The 18,014-nt window shown below is 44.4% G+C and overlaps 1 protein-coding gene across 1 annotated transcript in view; it reads right to left on the reverse strand.

Annotated features, from left to right (window-relative positions):
• EXOC4 (exocyst complex component 4) overlaps positions 1-18,014 on the reverse strand; it is a 362,041-nt gene that overhangs the window by 162,553 nt on the left and 181,474 nt on the right. Inside the window, exon 10 of the mRNA XM_036400734.2 lies at positions 12,365-12,461. Within this exon, the coding sequence (XP_036256627.1) occupies positions 12,365-12,461 (97 nt within the window). The remainder of the gene's footprint in view (positions 1-12,364; positions 12,462-18,014) is intronic.

Genomic DNA, 18,014 nt, shown 5'->3' on the forward strand with positions numbered 1-18,014 from the left:
GTTTTGTGTGGTGAAGAACCCCATGGGTGATGGGGTCAGCAGTGGGGACAGGCAGCTCAGGGGAACTTTTCTATCAGAAAGGTAAAACGTTTGAGAAGAAAGATTGGCCTGGAAGCAGAAAACACAGAGAGGAAAATAATGTATTTTAAATTGCCTTTGAAATTCAACAGCTGGAGGTAAAGACAAGTCTCCAACAGGATCCACCTGAGCTTTGGGAATTGGAAAGAATTCTAGGAAAGATTTTATTTAACTTCTGTTTGAAAGAGGAATAATGTCCCTGTTGTCACAGCATTGGACTTTTCATCTCTGTTTTTTGCTAAAATACATTAAATTAGAGGAACAAGTGGTTTTTAAATGCCTGGGTTGAAGGACCCTGTTCCATCCCTGGAGGTGTCCAAGGCAGGGCTGGATGGGCTTGGAGAACCCTGGGATGGTGGAAGGTGCCCCTGCCATGGCACTGATGAACTTTAACTTCCCTCCAACCCAAACCATTCCACGGTTCCATGATTCTGTTCTATTCCAAACACTCAGTGCCATGAAAAACTTGGAATAAATGCCTGGGAAGCAGATAAAACAAGACTTTAGGAGCCAGGCAAAGGTGAGACATCAAAATCCCAACGTTAACCTAAGGCAGCAACCAGCAATCGAGGGATTCCCTGCAATTAATCAGCTTTTATTACCTTTTAGCAACACCTTTTTCTCAGCTCAGATGAATGACTGTGCTGCAGGTCCAGCCTGGTTGTCAGGGTGCACCACGAGACCAATTTTCCCTCGCATCCCTCAGCCTGGGCACGTCAAGAGGAATGATTGTCTCAGGGATGGCTTGCAGTGACAAACTGCACAACCCCAGGCAATAAAATGAGGAATTGTCCCAGAGTCCAGGCCTGCCTCCACCTGCTGCAAAGATGCAGCACGAGGGGATGGTTTTATCTCCTGCCTGTAAGGTGATAAAGCTTTAAGAGTGTATAAATTTCCCTACTCTGTGGAGCAGTGCTGAGTTTCTGGCTGTCCACCAGAGCAGGCTGTCACTCATCCACCTCCAAAATCCACCAGGATTTCCTCTGGGAGAGCTGCTAGAAAATCACACTTGCCAACATTTTCCCTCCTTCTTGTTGTAATTACTGTTATTTCTAGAAGGTCTCCAGTTTTTCTCTGTATAAGGAAGAATTCTGTCTTGTATCCCCTGATGAGTTCCCTGGCTCAGGTAAAAAATATCCAACTTGGGTATCCCAAAACCAAGGAATTTTGGAGGCAGCCTGCACTTATTTAGCAGCATTATTTCACCTTACAGTGAGGATAAAGCTTTAATTAATAAGGACTCTTGGAGCTGCCTCAGACCTGTCACACCTCCAGAGCAAAAATACACACCTCCATTTGTAAAAATACAACTTGGAGAGACAAAATTGCAATAAAATGGGAAATACGGAGCTTGGTAAATAACAGTGGGAATTTAGACTTCCAGTTTTTTCCCATTTATTCTAAATCTGCACAGATTTCAGGACCATTCAACTCTACACTTCACCCCCAACTTCTTCCCTGGCAGTTCCAGCACCAGGATTTCCATGGACAGAGCAATTTCACACTTAGGTGTGAATGAATTTTGTCTCTGAAAAGTTTGGAAGTTACCAGAGGAAAGGAACTGTGGAAGTGCTTTTCAGTGATATTCCACAAAGTGCAATTCCTGCTGAGCTATCCGAAATTCAAGATTCCCAGGACCCAAAATAACCAAACTAAAGGCCGACTTCTGGCCTGCAAAATGTATTTATGCCTATTCTGCAGATCTCTAAAAGTCAACAGAATTTAAAGTTAAATCCCTCAGGAATATCTCAACAAAAAGTTATTTTGTGTCATGACCTGGTGCTTGAAAAACCTGTTTTTTCACAGGCTCCCATCCCTAAAAGGTTTTTCCCAAGGTTCTACCAGGACTTTCTTTTTGCCACGTCCCCATGAAAACCCTGCAAGTGTTTGTGGAGCCACATCTGATGAGTCTGAAGCAAATAATTCCAATAAAATAGGAATAAATGAGGGTCCTGCACTGTAATATGCAGGAATTCAGCAGAATGGGAAAATGCAGCTTAGTGGTGAAGGAACTTCAAGCCCACTTTCAAACCTAGCTCAGCTCAGGAAACTGAAAAGAGGGGAACAGTTGAAATAAACAGCTCAGATTATCTTAAATGAAAATTAAACACTTTGAAAATCTCCCTTCCTTCTCTTTTAGCATCTGTGGGGGAGACAAGAATTCACCTCCATGCTCTGAGGGAACAGCTCTGGTTTCCCCAAACCACAACACTTTGTGCAAAAGGTTTTAAAGAAAAAAGCCCTGCAAGAAGAATCCAGGTAAAACACAAAGTGAGAGCTCCCACTCGAGGTGCCCAACTCCAAGGGAATTCCAGCTCACCACCAAAGGCTTTTCCCAGAAAACCCTTGAGCTGAACACCACCACACTGATGTAAAACACAACCATGACAAAAAATTAAATTATTAATCTTTCCTTTCATTGCTCTGATTGCTCCATGGGGGATGTGGGTCATTCCAGGCTTCAGATCTTTGCTTTTAACAGCAAATCCTAAACACAGGAATCACCTTTTTTTTGTTCTCATCCAGCACCAGCTCTCCTGCCTTCAATCAAAAATTCATAAAGCTTGATGAAAGCAACCACAGGCATTGTGTAACAATTTTTTTTTTTAAGGCAATAGTACCATAAAGTGGACCTAAACCACACTGTGTTTTCATCCTTGGATTTCCCCCATTCAGGGAAAACCCTCACTGAAGTATTTTTTTGAACTTCCATTTTTTGAATCTTCCATAGACAGATTACAAATTTAGAATTTGTCAAGTTCTTTTTCCCTTTTCTTCCACCACAAAAATCAAAGATGCTTTTCTGATTGTGCCATGGGAGCTCTTCTGTTGCTCTACAGATTTTTTTTAGCAATGCCAGAGTATTATTCCTGTATTTGAAATGAAAGTTGGGGCTATTTAATCAAGTTTTAGCTACTACTGGAAGTTCATTCCTCAATAGCAAAGGAGCTGCTTGAAAAGCATCAGCTCCTACATGGGAGGATCTCACTTGTGATTGAGATTTTAAATGTTTGGCAATTCTTGTGGCACTTCGGGACTTGTGGTGGCCTTGGCAGTGCTGGTTAATGGTTGGGCTTGATGATCTTAAAGGGCTTTTCCAACCTTAGTGAGTCTTAAACGTGGATCTCAGTGTGGAACTTGGGTTTTTTAAGGAATTTTGTACCTGAGATGGTTCAATTGAATCAATGGATCCATTTTGCCCTTCCAGAACTTCCCTGGCCATGTGGTGAGCCCTGAGCTGCTCAGGGGATTGGACTGTCAGAATTCAGGGAATTCCTCTGGCTGTCCTGGATGGGTTGAGAGACCCTGGCACAGAGCCCAAGACTCCTGTGCCTTTGATTTTGACCCATTGAAAAAATTACCAACCTTATATGAGGATCTGCAAGCCATGAAAGTCTAAGTAGAAAAGCAGTTAGTTTGTCACAGGGTGAAAAGTAGAATTTTGGGGATTTAGAATGGGGGTTCAGGGGGCAGGATGGAGGAATCTGGGTGTGTTCTGTCCTTTTTCTTGGCCTCCATCTTCTGCTGTGATGGTGGCACTTTTGGATTGGTTTAAGGCAGAAGCTCCCTGTCTAACATAGGTGATAGGTATTGGGAAGTTATGGTAAATAATGCACAGGTAGTTTTTAGTATAAAATGTTAACACCACCCCAAGGTGGTCGGAGTGCCTCTGTCTGACCTGCTGGACAGACCTCAGCAGGCCAGAGAAAGAATGTGATAGATAAGAAACAATGAACAACCTTGAGAATGAGAACAGAAGAATCCTGACTCCTTCTTCAACTGCCAGGCTGGGAAAAGAGATTCTCTAATGCATCTCAGGGTCACTGTGAGCAGCAGAAATCCCGAGACTGGATCCTGTTAGAACTCTCCTGACTGAACTGCTCTGTTCCCAAGGAATCAATAAATCCCTGGAAATGCACATGCCATCATCAACCCCTGTGACAAAATCAGAATAACAGGGCTCAGCAAGGTGGGGAAGCTCAATCCTCCTCCAGGAGAGCACGAGTGAAATGCTGGAAGTAAATTTAAGGTTTCCCAGAGAAGCTGTGGCTGCCCCTGGATCCCTGAAGTGTCCAAGGCCAGGTTGGACACTGGGGCTTGGAGCAACCTAGGATGGTGGAACATGTCCCATGGCATGGGGTGGATCTGGGTCATCTTTAATGTCCCTTCCAACCCAAACCATTCTGTGATCCCAGGAAGGAATGAGCTAATCCTGCTTTGTTGGCTCAATGAACACAAGCCTGGTTCAAAGTACCTCATTACCATGGAATTACATTAACACTCTTTTCAGCTATTCAGCCCCAGCTCTTGCAAATGTCAAAATTTCTCTGTTCCTTCAGTTTGTATTTCATCCAAAGGGAAGGAGGAGCTGGAGACATGTGAAATTTCTGACAGGCTGTTGATTTTCCCTTTGGATGAAGCATGTTTGAAAACTCCAAACTTGACTGATCTGCTGAAGCACATTCTCTGACAGACAATATAAAATCAATGCCTCACATATTAAGAGGGGTTTTTTTTGGTTTTTTTTTTTGGTGTGTGAGAGTTTTTGTTTGTGTGGGAGGTGGCAGTGAGGGGGGGGGGTGGGGATCGCTTTATTTTCTGTCGTGGAAAATGAACAGCCTCACCTTAAGGTTTTTATAAACTGTCATCTTTAATCAGACACACACAGCAAGACTGTCAGTTCTCATAAAGCATCGGGGGGGGGAGAAAAAAAAAGGCACAAAATGTGAAGCTGTTCCCCATCCCTTCTCTGTGTGAGTCCCCAATCCCTGTGATGGCCCCAGTCAGGAGGAAACCTTTCCTTAGCAGTGTCACAACAAGGAGCTCTGCTGAGGTGTGTCTTCATCCTTCACTTTGTCAGGGAGGAAAAGGGGCTGGGATTCGCCTGAGAGGAACATCCATCCCTGCTGCAGGCAGACTGAAAGTACTGAACGTCAGCAGCAGCTAAAAGCCTCCTAAACACTCATTAAATGGGGAAAGGGAGGGAAAAACATTCCCAGGGGAGGTGTCAAATTGCTCCCTGAAGGTTCCCATTCAGGGCAATGCAAAGAAGCAGCGAGTGGATGGGAAGTTGCAGCAAGAGGGGAAATTTTAAAATAAAGCTGGGAGTATCCAGGGGAAAGTTCTCCTGGTGGAAGGTGCCCTGACCATGGTGAGAGGCTGGAAATAAATGAACTTTAAGGTCCCTTCCTCGTTTCCAGTGCTGAATTTTGTGTTTCTGTAATAAGGATTTGAGATCTCTTGGTGCTGGCAGTGCTGAGGGCAGTGTCCAGCTTGGGGTCACTCAGGAGTGTCCAGTGCTGGGTCCCTCCTGACAGGAGAGACCTGGAGGGGCTGGAGAGGGTCCAGGGAAGGGAACGGAGCTGGGAAGGGTCAGGAGAACCAGGAGGGGCTGAGGGAGCTGGGAAGGGTCTGGAGAACCAGGAGAGGCTGAGGGAGCTGGGAAGGGTCTGGAGAACCAGGAGGGGCTGAGGGAGCTGGGAAGGGTCTGGAGAACCAGGAGAGGCTGAGGGAGCTGGGAAGGGTCTGGAGAACCAGGAGGGGCTGAGGGAGCTGGGAAGGGTCTGGAGAACCAGGAGGGGCTGAGGGAGCTGGGAAGGGTCTGGAGAACCAGGAGGGGCTGAGGGAGCTGGGAAGGGTCTGGAGAGCCAGGAGGGGCTGAGGGAGCTGGGCAGGGTCTGGAGAGCCAGGAGGGGCTGAGGGAGCTGGGCAGGGGCTGAGCCTGAAACAAAGGAGGCTCAGGGGGCCCTTGTGGCTCTGCACAAGTCCCTGCCAGGAGGGCACAGCCGGGAACAGGGACAGGAGCAGAGGGAACGGCCTCAGGCTGGGCCAGGGCAGCCTCAGGGGGGACACCAGGAGGAATTTCCTCATGGAAAGGGGGGTCAACCCCCATGGAAGGGGCTGCCCAGGGAGGTTTGGAGTGCCCATCCCTGGAGGTGCCCAAGGAACGCCTGGAGGTGGCACTCAGGGCTCTGGGCTGGGGACAAGGTGGGGATTGGGCACAGCTGGGACTGGATGACCTTGGAGGGCTTTTCCCACCTCAGTGATCCTGGGAATTTGTGATCTCCTGCTCTGAGCCTCATCTTTCTCACCAGAGGCCCCATCTCCCAGCCCCAGAGAGCAGGAAGAGATTCCCTACACCACAGAAGCAAGAATTCCACTAAGTGAGTGATATTTTCCTACCCTTTGAAGGGGATCTGTCAAAATGCAAGACCTGATGAAATCTGGAGGGTTCTTTTCAAGGACCCACCACCTTCAAGTTTCCTGTGCACTTAACAGCACCTCAGATATTTTTTTAATTTGCCCTGATCCTCTGCACATTACTCAGACTCAAACACAAACTTTAGGTAGTCAACACTCCAAGTTCCCTCTCCCAGCTTGAGTCAGCCTTATTGATTTCTCTGCCATCAAGTATTTTAGGTTTGATTCAGAAAGCCAAAGGCATCAGCTCTCATTATTTAGCAGTATTTGTGCCACAGGGGGACTTGACATTTTCTATCTACTTCACTAATAATGAATAATCCTTAGACTTTAAAATACCACTGATTTTTCTTAACCTATTTGGTGTGATTTAGCATAGTTTAAATGTAACAAACTCATCTAATTTTCACACTCCTTTTGCTTCCCAAGACCAACAGTCCCTATATTATCAAGTATTAATTTTATAGTGTGCAATTACGAGATATTACAGCACATTTTAAAATAAAATGAGATGATAATTGTTATTATTATAAGTGTAGAGATGTAAAAGGGGTTATTGGTGAGATACACAGGGATCTGAGTTACACACTGAGTTTTAGATCAATTTAGTGATGGAGTTTTTAACTCCAGCAGCAGCTGATGCTCAAAGACCAAAGGATTTTGATGTCCCATGACAACTTAGCTGTCCCCTCCCAACATTTTCAAAATAAACAGGATTTAAATTCTACATCCAGCACCCTTCATCTTTACATATCCTGATTTCAACAGCAGCTTGGCAGGATTATTCCCACAGAACGTCCCTGTTATACTCATGCACCTGGGTGGATGCACTTGCCCTGCACCTTGGGCACTTCCCTCCCAAGGACAGGGAATTCCTGGCATCTGACACTTGACTGGAGAGGGACATTCTGATATCAACAGGCAGCAAAAGTCCATCACCCCCCTCCCCAGTTAGTCCCTAAAGGGTTTTTTAATTTAATAGCAAAGCAATCCCTCTTTTATTTGCATGAAAGTAACTGGAAGGAACAGTTAATTCCAAAGTTGCTGTCAAGCCTACTGCTTTCAGTGATGGAGACTGCAGGAAGGAACAGAAATACTTCATCTTACATCAGAAGGTCAGACTACTGCTGCTCTCTTCCCCTCACCCCCATCAATCCCAAAAAACAAGAGGCAGAAAACTTTGCACACATGGAGCACTAAAACTTCCTCTTTGCGTCCCAAACCATGTCTGCAGTGGCAAATAGGGAATTTTACTTTTCCTTCTTCCCTTTTTCCCCTTACTCTTTGTTTTTCTCTTTCTCTGCAGGCTCTGAGCCCCAAGGCAGTGACCAGGACACCACTGGCACAGCCCAGTCCTGCCCACCTGGCAGAGGGGAGATGCCCTCCCCTTCATTCTTTGCATCCCAAACGATGCCAGCAGCGGCAAATTGGGAATTTTGCTTTTCCTTCTTCCTTTTCCCCTTCTTCCCTTTCCTTTTGTTTTCCTCTTTCTCTCCAGACTCTGAGCCCCAGGGCAGTGACACCACTGGCACAGCCCAGTCCTGCCCACCTGGCAGAGGGGAGATCCCTCCCCTTTATTCTTTGCATCCCAAACCACGCCAGCAGCGGCAAATTGGGAATTTTGCTTTTCCTTTTTGTTTTCCTCTTTCTCTCCAGACTCTGAGCCCCAGGGCAGTGACAACCCTGGCACAGCCCAGTCCTGCCCACCTGGCAGAGGGGATCCCAGCACACCCCCTGGAGATACCAGGGGTGCCAGGATAATTCCTCTCCCACTCCTCCTTCCCAAGGTCACATCCTGGTGGGAAGTGACTCTTCCTTCCGAATCAACGAGCACTCGGCTTTCTCCTCCATCCTCCCAGCCTTTTAATTGCTGCTTGATCCTAATGAGGTGTGGCTGATGGTAATAAATGGAAACCCCCCCTGGCCTCAATATCCAGCATCCAGCACTGCTGCTCAGCTGCCTTTGCCTCAGCACCACCATCCATCCATCCATCCATCCATCCCCTCCATCTCCCACCCTTCCCATTCCTCCCCCTCCAGCCTGGAGACTGCAGACATCTGTTCCTCAATTGTCTGGTAATAAACACACTCTATAAAGCATATGTAAAATGATTATTACCCCGAGGAGCCAAGTGCCTTTCAAATGCCAGCTGAAACAAATAAACATTAAGGAGAAAAAAAAAAAAAAAGACATCAAAAAAAAAAAAAAAATCCCCACCAAACAAATGGTACGACAGACATCGCTCAGGCTGCTCCATGTTCCAGATTGAGGGTGTTGGGATTGCTCCTGTGATTCCTTCTTCCAAAGGGAGATGTTATTCCTCAGCCCAGTAACTCCAGCAAAGGATGAAGGAAGCAACTGGGCTCCTCTGGTAACTTTTATACTTTGGCCCCTCCCATGAAATGTAATTAAGGAAAATCAGAGGTGGGTTCTGACTCGATTTCTAAGTGCAATTAGTTTCCAGGTGCAGTTAGGAAAGGCTATTCCCAGGAATCATCTCCTCTAGAACACCCACTTGCCTCTCAGAAATACATTCCTTATTTATTCCATGTCTGTGGTGGTGTCATTAAGTGCTGCTAATTAATCTGGGCCTTGGTGTGTCTCAGCTGTCCTCGTGGAAATTAGGGACCCACATCCTGAACAACACAAATCTCACTTCCCAACTCTGGCTCCCTGCTCTAAAGGAATTCAAAGGCAAGGAAAGCTTTGAAAACCATTTTTAGGTATTTCTCCTTACACTGCCCATCGTTTTAATTAAGAGTTTCCATAAACTTTGATTATTGGGAATGGATTCATTTGCACCCTACCCAAAGTTTGACCCTGTGTTGTTCAAAAGGATTTAGAGCCAAGTTCCACCCTCAGTTTGTAAATAAAAGGGATGAAAAAGTGGCTTTATAAAGCAGCAAATCTGTCCCAGTGCTTGTGCACCTGTGATGTGATCAGCACTGACACTTCTCATAGCAGGAGTACAAAAGAGAGAAGTTCCCACTGGTGAGTGTGAATGCTCTGCTTCCAACTCTCCCCTCAGCATTCCAGGGCTGAATTATCCTTTAAAGCCATCACTTGATGTGATGCTCAGGCTTTAAATCAGCACACCAGGGTCTGTTTCTCAGTGAGCCAGTCTGTTTAATACTTTCAGAAGCACTCAGCTGCCTCATAAAATCAGAGAGTCCATGCAGTGCTGAAGCTCCTCTGGCCACGTATTAATAAAAACAAGGGGGGAAAAACCCTTGTAAATAAAATATCGATCATTTGAATTCAAACCAGATCAATTTCGAGTATGTAAAGGGGACGGGGATGAAAGATGAGGGGGGCAGGTCATAAAGAGCTTCAAAAAGGAAAATAAAACAGGTGGAAACTTCACAGCTCTGCAGGAATTACCTCCAGGAGAGCTGGACATTTAGAACAGGAACATCTGGAAAAGGGCAACAAGGATCTAACCAAGAGATGACGATTGTATGATTCCACGTGCCAGAAGCCACTGCAAGCATCAATATTTGAGCAAATTCACTGTACTGAGCATTTCAGCTGCTGGTGGGACAGGCCATGGCTGTCACAGCAGGATCAGAATTCCCTGTAGGGAATTACTGTCAGCTAAAGAAATCCTGTGATCACCTCAGATTCTCTCCACCCCATTCATCATGATTTAAATCTCCCAGCACATTAAACATTAAAATGAATAAAACCACATTAAAATGGGTTTTAGCCCCAAACTCTCCCATCCCACAGGGAGAAAAGGGCAACCGGGGTCATTCCATGTTTTCCTTCTTTTCCTGAAGTTATTGATGAAATCCTCAATGCAAGGGAGTGAAGATGTTGCAGGTGGTTGGCATGAAAAATCCACTGTACACAGATACCTTCATCTCCATGCAATTATTTTTTATGAGGCAAATGATTCCTCCTGCCTGACTTGCAGGCTGGGAATGCAAAGTGAAGTGTTTGGGAGAAGTGCTATTTAAAGCAGAGCACTCGTGTTTCACTCAGATGGGAGGGAAAAATAAAGGGGGGAAAATAAAGCAGGAAGGCAAAGAGAAAGAATTTTAATCCATGGAAAGATCTCATCAATAAAAATAAGAGCACTACCACTCTCTGGGCTTGCAAGAGGTCTGAAAATTCATTAATGATTTAGAAATTGAAGTCCACATCATCACAGTCACACCTTGAAGAACACTGAATTTCATAGTCACACCTTGAAGAGCACTGAATTTCAGTTGTCCATCTTTTCCCACCATAAACCAGCTGAAAACTACAAATTATCCTGTAGCAGATTTACTTTTAGCACATTTCTTCAGTTTAAAAGAGACAGAGGTAGAAATGAAATGTGCTTATGGAATTCTCCACTTCATTATGGGCACGTAGCAAGAAATAAACTCTTTTTTTTCAAGGCAAGATCTTGCACACCATAACACATTTTTCAGGATGTTCTCAAGATTATTCCAATCCCTGCTGTTTTAACACCAGAAATTTTGATTTGGAAGCATTTATGCCTTTTCCAAATGTGTTTTTAAGTCCTGAGGAGTCACAAATAAGCCGAGCTCTCAGCCACAGAGGTACCAGGAGGAGATTCCTTTTTCTGGGATCAGACCCCAATAATTTTTTATGATTATTTTGTGCCTTTTTGGGTTTAACATTGCAGAGAAGCCCCTGCTGTTGAGTTACTCAGGACAATGAATTCACACAAACACAGGCAAGGAGGGAAATGCTCTCCAAAGGTGCTGGGGAAGAAAGGAAAACCCCCCCAGGAAAACAGAGCTGGGAGGTTGGCATGAACCAATCCAAACTTTGTGTTATTGAATTTCCACAAAACCAACAGGACAAACTGCTAGAAAAGCAGCAGAATTCAGGTACCAGGGGTGAATGATACAGTGAGAAGAGGTTTATTCAAGGCTTGCTCTGTTTAAAGCTCCAGCTGTGACAATTTTGGTAATCACAGGCTCGCTGTGGATCAGGAATTAATTTGCAGTCCCCAGCCCACAGTGTTTTATCAATGAACTCACCTTGCAGCTCCTCTGACTTTTTAATAAGCACAAAGAACAGCAAGAAATAATTTGTGGCAGGTTGCAAATAAACTTTCCCCAGCTTAGGTCAATAAATGACACTGGTTGGTGACACAGGGTCACCCAGACAGGAAATCCCAGCTGACATCACAATTCAGTTTGAAAAAGATTTAAAGATTAAAAATATTTAAAGAAAAATATTTATTTTTCTTTAAATAAATATTTTAAAATATTTAGATATTAAATACTTACATATTTCAGAAATATCAAATATTTCTAAAATATTTAAATCATTAATAGTCATAATTAAATAGATAATTTTAGAAAATAATAATTATTAATAAAACTAACATCTTAATTTTAAAAATATTTAAATGACTAATAGTAATAATTAAATATTTAAATATGTCAGAATAATAAGAAAATTAACAAATTAATTCTAGAAAAATATTTAATATTAGATATTTTAGAAATAGCAAATATTTCTAAAATATTGAAATAATTAAAAGTCATAATTAAAGATTTAAAAATTTCAGAATACTACTACTAATAAAATTAATTAATTAATTTTAGAAAAATATTTAATATTAAGTATTTGAGAAATAGTAAATATTTCCAAAATAATTAAATAATTAATGTAATAATTAAGTATTTTATATATATAATTAATTATATATAAATAATTATATATATAATATATATTATATATAAATTAATTATATATAAATAATTAATTATATATAATTAATTAATTATAATATGAACATTTTAGAAAATAATTATTAATAAAATTAATGAAATAATTTTAGAAAAATAATATTAAATATTTAAATATTTTTAAAATAACAATTATTACTAAATTAACAAATTATTTTAGAAAAATATTTTATATTAAATATTTAAATATTTTAGAAAAAGTGATTTTTTTTACACGCAACAACTTCCCAACATCAACAACTCCAAAGCAACCCCTTTGCTCTGGGATCTCTGAACTGGAATTTGCCCAACATCCCCACAAATCAAAGGTTTAATCCTACTTATTCTGAAGTTTTGCAGCTGTAGAAACGTGCAGAGAGGCAGATTTTACCTGAGCAGGGGGTGAAAGATGATGGTGATGTTCCTGGCTCCTGGTTTGCACACAAACTTGGACCCACCACCTTCAATTAAGTTATCATCTGGTCCTCCTGGAAAATAAGGTGGGACAAGTTGTCTAACAGATCTCGACATCCCTTGATTTTCAGAGAGTAAGTGCTAATTAAACATTTAGCAAGCGATAATTAAACAGGAATTAAATGCCTATTTCCTGGTGAAAGATCAGCAATTAACGCCAGGCTTCGCTCTCTGTGCCCTCCCAGTGCAGGTGGGCTTGGAGGTGACTTTGGGCTTCTCATTCCAGAGGAATTGGGGATTTTGGCACATCCTTCACCTCGGGCCACGGGGCTCAGCTGTGTTTTGAAGCCCACAGTGCTTGGAAAGGGTTTGGAGGGAAACAATTCCCAGAATTTTCCTGCTCCTCTGACAGGGGATGGCACAGTTCCAGCCTTGGTTTGGGTGCCAGGGACATTTTCACCCATTTATTGTATTTAGCATTACTGGCTCTCCCAGGAGTTCATTCCTGAGAGGAATGGTGGATTTGTCTTTCCAAACAAGCTCTGGGTCTGCTGATGGATGAAACCAGCACTGGGAGATAAAAGAAACAATGGGAAGGATTCCACTGATTGATGAATGGAAAAAGATATTTGCTTTTGCAAATAAACTTTGGGTTTGCTGATAAACGAAATTAGACACTGAGAGATGAAAGAAACAATGGGGAAGAAAAACCCCTAAATTCCATGAGAATTAAAAATGAAAATACATTAGAGGGAAATCTCTGGTAGCAGGCATATTGCGAAGTCTGCACCTCTCAAGTACCTCAAAATGGGGAAAGAGAGAAGGGAAATGAGGCTGGGAAATTGGGATAAAAAGGAAGCTGTGTCCTCCAAAAATTTGAGAGATCCCAGGGGAATGCCCCATGGCCTCTCCCTTTATTCCAATAAAGCCAGAAAGGACTCCTCTGTCTCCTTTTTGGACACAAACCTCTGGTGTTTGTGGATTAATTTTCCTAACAATTCCCAGCTCTGAGTCCTGTCATTCCTGCCTGGAACTCTCCCTTCTCTGAGTTCCACCTGGGTACAGATGCTCTCTAAGCTACAGGAAAAATAAATTTTCAGAATTTGGCAGCAAAACACAACTCAGGGAACATCATTTACGCACCCCAGGCTCCAGGGTTTGGAGTAGCAATAAAACCTGACCAGTGTCACTGTGTCACTCCTAAATTACTTCCACGGGCAGCTCCTGACAGCCAAGTGCCTTAAATTTGGATACTGGGAGAGAAAAGAGAGGGGAGGGAAAAGATCAACTTCCTTAAAGCCCTGCATGTCCTGATAGTCCACATGGAACCATTCCTGAAGAAAATGTTTTTAGGACAACGGGCCAGACACCCCACATATAAACAAATCACCATGGAATGGTCTGGGTTGGAAGGGGCCTCAAAGCTCATCCAGTTCCAATCCCATGGGGACACCTGCCCCTGTCCCAGGCTGCTCCAAGCCCCGTCCAACCTGGCCTTGGACACTCCAGGGATCCAGGGGCAGCCACAGTTTCTCTGGGAATTCCATTCCAGGGCCTCCCCAAAAAGGAACTTGGGCAAAGTTTGAATATCCCAGGTATTATCAAGCCCTTTCCATGTGAAATTTCCTTAAAGATTGATAATAAATAATAAATACAGAAGCTAATCACATTCTTGGGACAGCTTTAGAGGCAGGGAAATGACAAAGTTTTGAAATCAAAACTACTTTAAGAGGTCATTGAAGGTTTTGACTCTGACATCTCATCTGCCTCCAACAGAAAGGATTTCTCCAAATGGGAATGAGGAGCCATACAACCGATGAGAAATTATCACTGCTATATTTTCTGAAAAAGTCCCTTCACCCAGGATTCTTCTCCTGGGAAGCTGAGAAGCCTCAGAGAAAAAAGGAAAACAATTTTATCTCATTTGCTTCTCCTGTGTTTTGCTGCTTTGGAATGTGGTTGGAGATTGTTTACCCACAGGTGAATGTTTCATTGGTTTCATGGGAATTGTTTTAACTTCGTGACCAATCAGTGCCAAGCTGTGTGGGGCTATGGAAAGAGTAATGAGGTTTTATTATCTTTTAGCCTTCTGTGAGTATTCTTTCTGTATTCTTTAGTATAATTTAGTATAGCATTCTTTAATATAACATAGTATCATAAAATAATAAATGAGCCTTCTGAGAACATGGAGTCAGATTCATCATTCCTGCCTTCGTCTGGGAACCCCACAAATACAAGAGAGGAAGTGACTCCAGCCTTCTTTTCCAAGGGAATTTTATGGGCTTTAGAACAATCAATCTACAGAAAAAGCTCTTTGGTGACTGAATTTATTTGACCCTTCTGCAGCAACGTGCAAGGACTGAGCAGGTCACCAACACCAGCATTTCATACCCTAAATAATCCCTGTAGGTCAGGAGTGTTTCCTACAAGAATTCCCAGAGATTCAAAGACGTGAGAGTAAAAGCTCCAGCTCTGAATTCCCCATGGAGTGGGAAATCCTGGGGAACTGTAAGTCTGCAGTCACAACATTTCCAGAGCTGACTCAGCTCCTGAATGAACCCTGAGCACACAGAGCTCCCTCATAAATCCTACCCAACATATGGACTTGGGAAGCACAAAGCAACTGAAAACAGAGTTCTTGAAACTTTCCTGATGGTATTTAGAAAGAGGCAGCTCTAAAAAAAAAAAAAAAAAAAAAACAAAAACTTCTGGGGATTTCAGCTGGCAGCTTAAAGAGTGAACTCTCCCAAGGTGGCAGTTTAATCGGGGAAGAAAAGAGGCGTCGAGTTCAAGGAAAAGAAAATTATTCACTTCCCCTGTTAATGTCAGATCCTGCAATTTCCAGTGGGCTCTGTGTCTGAACAGAATTATTGAAGGAGCCAGCCAAGCATGAGCTGCTGAGGCAGGGATGAGGAGATGCAGGCTCCAATTAAGAGAGGGGTGTTATTCTTGTTCCATCAAGTCACCCTGCACTAATCAATATTATTGACTGGGACGAACTCCACGGCGAGGAATAAAACAATCTGTCTGATCTGCTGGGCCAGATGATGATGGATTTGAGGAGAACAGAACCCTGGCACCGAGAGAAAAACGTGCTTTTACATCTCCTTGGCTCTCAGCCTTCCATGAGTAATCGTGGGTGCTCTGCAGGTAGGTGCAGGCTACAGGGGGGGAGGGATTTTGCTTATATTTAAATATTTTACCCCCCAAAAAAGATGCCAGGTGTAAATCTTATTCCTGGTGATGCTTTGGACATCCCAACTACACAGCAGTGCAGCTTTAATGCCACTGCTCTCCCACCTCCACTGCTCTAAACACTGGAGTTCTGTCATGGAAAGTCATGGAGAGTGATGGATTCCTTTCCTTGTGAACTGGAGTTCTACACAGGGGATTCCTCTGATGGTATCAAGGTCTGAAATGTGTTAATTACATGGACCAGGCATGATTCCTCCACTGCAGCCAATTCTCTGTGCTGGAGAGCGACCAACATCTCCATAAAATGGGCCAGGACTATTCCTTCATCCTGACTGATTCCACCAAGAGCTTCTCCTGCAGGGAGGTGAAGGATTGTTCATCCAAACAACCCAAAACTGGCAGCTCTGGGGAACACAGGGAGCAGAGAATCCCAGAATGGTTTGGGTGGGAAGGGACCTTAAAGGTCACCCAGTTCCACCCGCTGCAGCATGGGCAGGGACACCTCCCATGGGCCAGGCTGCAGAAGGTCCCTGACCTGTGGGACAGACTCCAGAGGAATCCATGGAGCTGCTCCAGGGCTGGAACCAGGCTGGGAGAGCTGGGAATGTTCCCATGGAGAAGGGAAGGCTCCAGGGAGAGCTTCCAGCACATTGCAGGCCTGAAGGGGCTCCAGGAGAGCTGCAGAGGGACTGGGGCCAAGGCCTGCAGGGACAGCACCCAGGGAATGGCTCCCAGTGCCAGAGGGCAGCCAGGGATGGGATCTTGGCAATGAGGAATTCCTGCCTGGGCTGGGATTGCCAGAGCAGCTGGGGCTGCCCCTGCATCCCTGCAGTGCCCAAGGCCAGGCTGGACACTGGGGCTGGAGCAGCCTGGGACTGGTGGGAGGTGGCCCTGCCATGGCAGGGGTGGCACTGGATGGCATTTTCCAACCCAAACCATTCCATGATTCCATGAGGAATGGAAATAATGCCTTTTTTTTCTGTCCTTATCAAAGACCAAGGGATCCAGTAAGAGATGAATAAGAGATCCAGTTTGGAGCCTCCCAAACCAGAGCTGAACTGACAAATTCTGCACTTTCAGTGTACCCAGGAAAATATCCCAAACTTCCCCATCTCTCTGGAAGCACCATTGTTGTAGCAGTTTCCTCTTAGGAGCAAACTTTGCTGGTTTAATCTGCCCAGTAATAAATTATGAAGAACAAAAGAAAAACAAAGAAAACTTGGAGATGAAGTGAAATTTGTCACAGAGTTAATGACACCCTCCTGCCGTGCTGGCAATGAAGTGTGCCCACCTGAATGTCACTGCAAGTGGTGACAGAGACAGGGCCATTAGTGACAGAGCTCAGTGTGTCTGAAATGAACCCTAAAATGTCAGGCTTCGACATGAAAAAGGAGATGAGCAGGGAAACTGGAATCTCTGCAGGTGCTGAAAGTCAGAACAAACATCAGGAGAGCATTAGTTTTCCATTCTGCTGGGTATGTTCAAATTTAAATGTTTGCATGGAAACCTTCATGTTTACAAATGTCAGAGAATCTCAGGATGATTTGGGTGGGAAGGGACCTTAAGGACCATCCCAGTGCCACCCCTGCCATGGCAGGGCCACCTCCCACTGTCCCAGGCTGCTCCAGCCCCAGTGTCCAGCCTGGCCTGGGGCACTGCAGGGATGCAGGGGCAGCCCCAGCTGCTCTGGCAATTCCAGCCCAGCCAGGAATTCCTCATTGCCAAGATCCCATCCCTGGCTGCCCTCTGGCACTGGGAGCCATTCCCTGGGTGCTGTCCCTGCAGGCCTTGGCCCCAGTCCCTCTGCAGCTCTCCTGGAGCCCCTTCAGGCCTGCAATGTGCTGGAAGCTCTCCCTGGAGCCTTCCCTTCCCCAGGGGAGCATTCCCAGCTCTGCCAGCCTGGCTCCATGACACTCAGGACACAAACACCAGGTTCTGTTTCTCCTGTTCTGTTTCTCCAGGTTCTGTTTCAGGACAGGAACACCAGGTTCTGTTTCTCCAGGTTCTGTTTCTCCAGGTTCTGTTTCTCCTGTTCTGTTTCTCCAGGTTCTGTTTCAGGACAGGAACACCAGGTTCTGTTTCTCCTGCACTGATTCACTGCACTGGCACTCACACATTTCAATTATTTTCACATGGAACCAAACACAATTTATCATCTCTCAAATTTTTTTGCATGTTTTGAATCCTCAAAGTTCATTCCCTTTCAGAGAATCCCAGAATGGTTTGGGTTGGAAGGGACCTTAAAGCCCACCCAGTGCCCCCCCTGCCATGGGCAGAGACACCTCCCACTGGACCAGGGTGCCCAGAGCTCCATCCCACTTGGCCTTGGACACTTCCAGTGGCATTTTGGGGATTATTTCAGGCACATTATTCTTCTGTAATGATGATTTTTGCTCCCTCTCCAGCCCCAAAGTGGCAGCGAGAGACCCTGC

The sequence above is a fragment of the Molothrus ater genome, chromosome 5 (assembly GCF_012460135.2).
Source record: "Molothrus ater isolate BHLD 08-10-18 breed brown headed cowbird chromosome 5, BPBGC_Mater_1.1, whole genome shotgun sequence".
Taxonomy (NCBI): Eukaryota; Metazoa; Chordata; class Aves; order Passeriformes; family Icteridae; genus Molothrus; species Molothrus ater.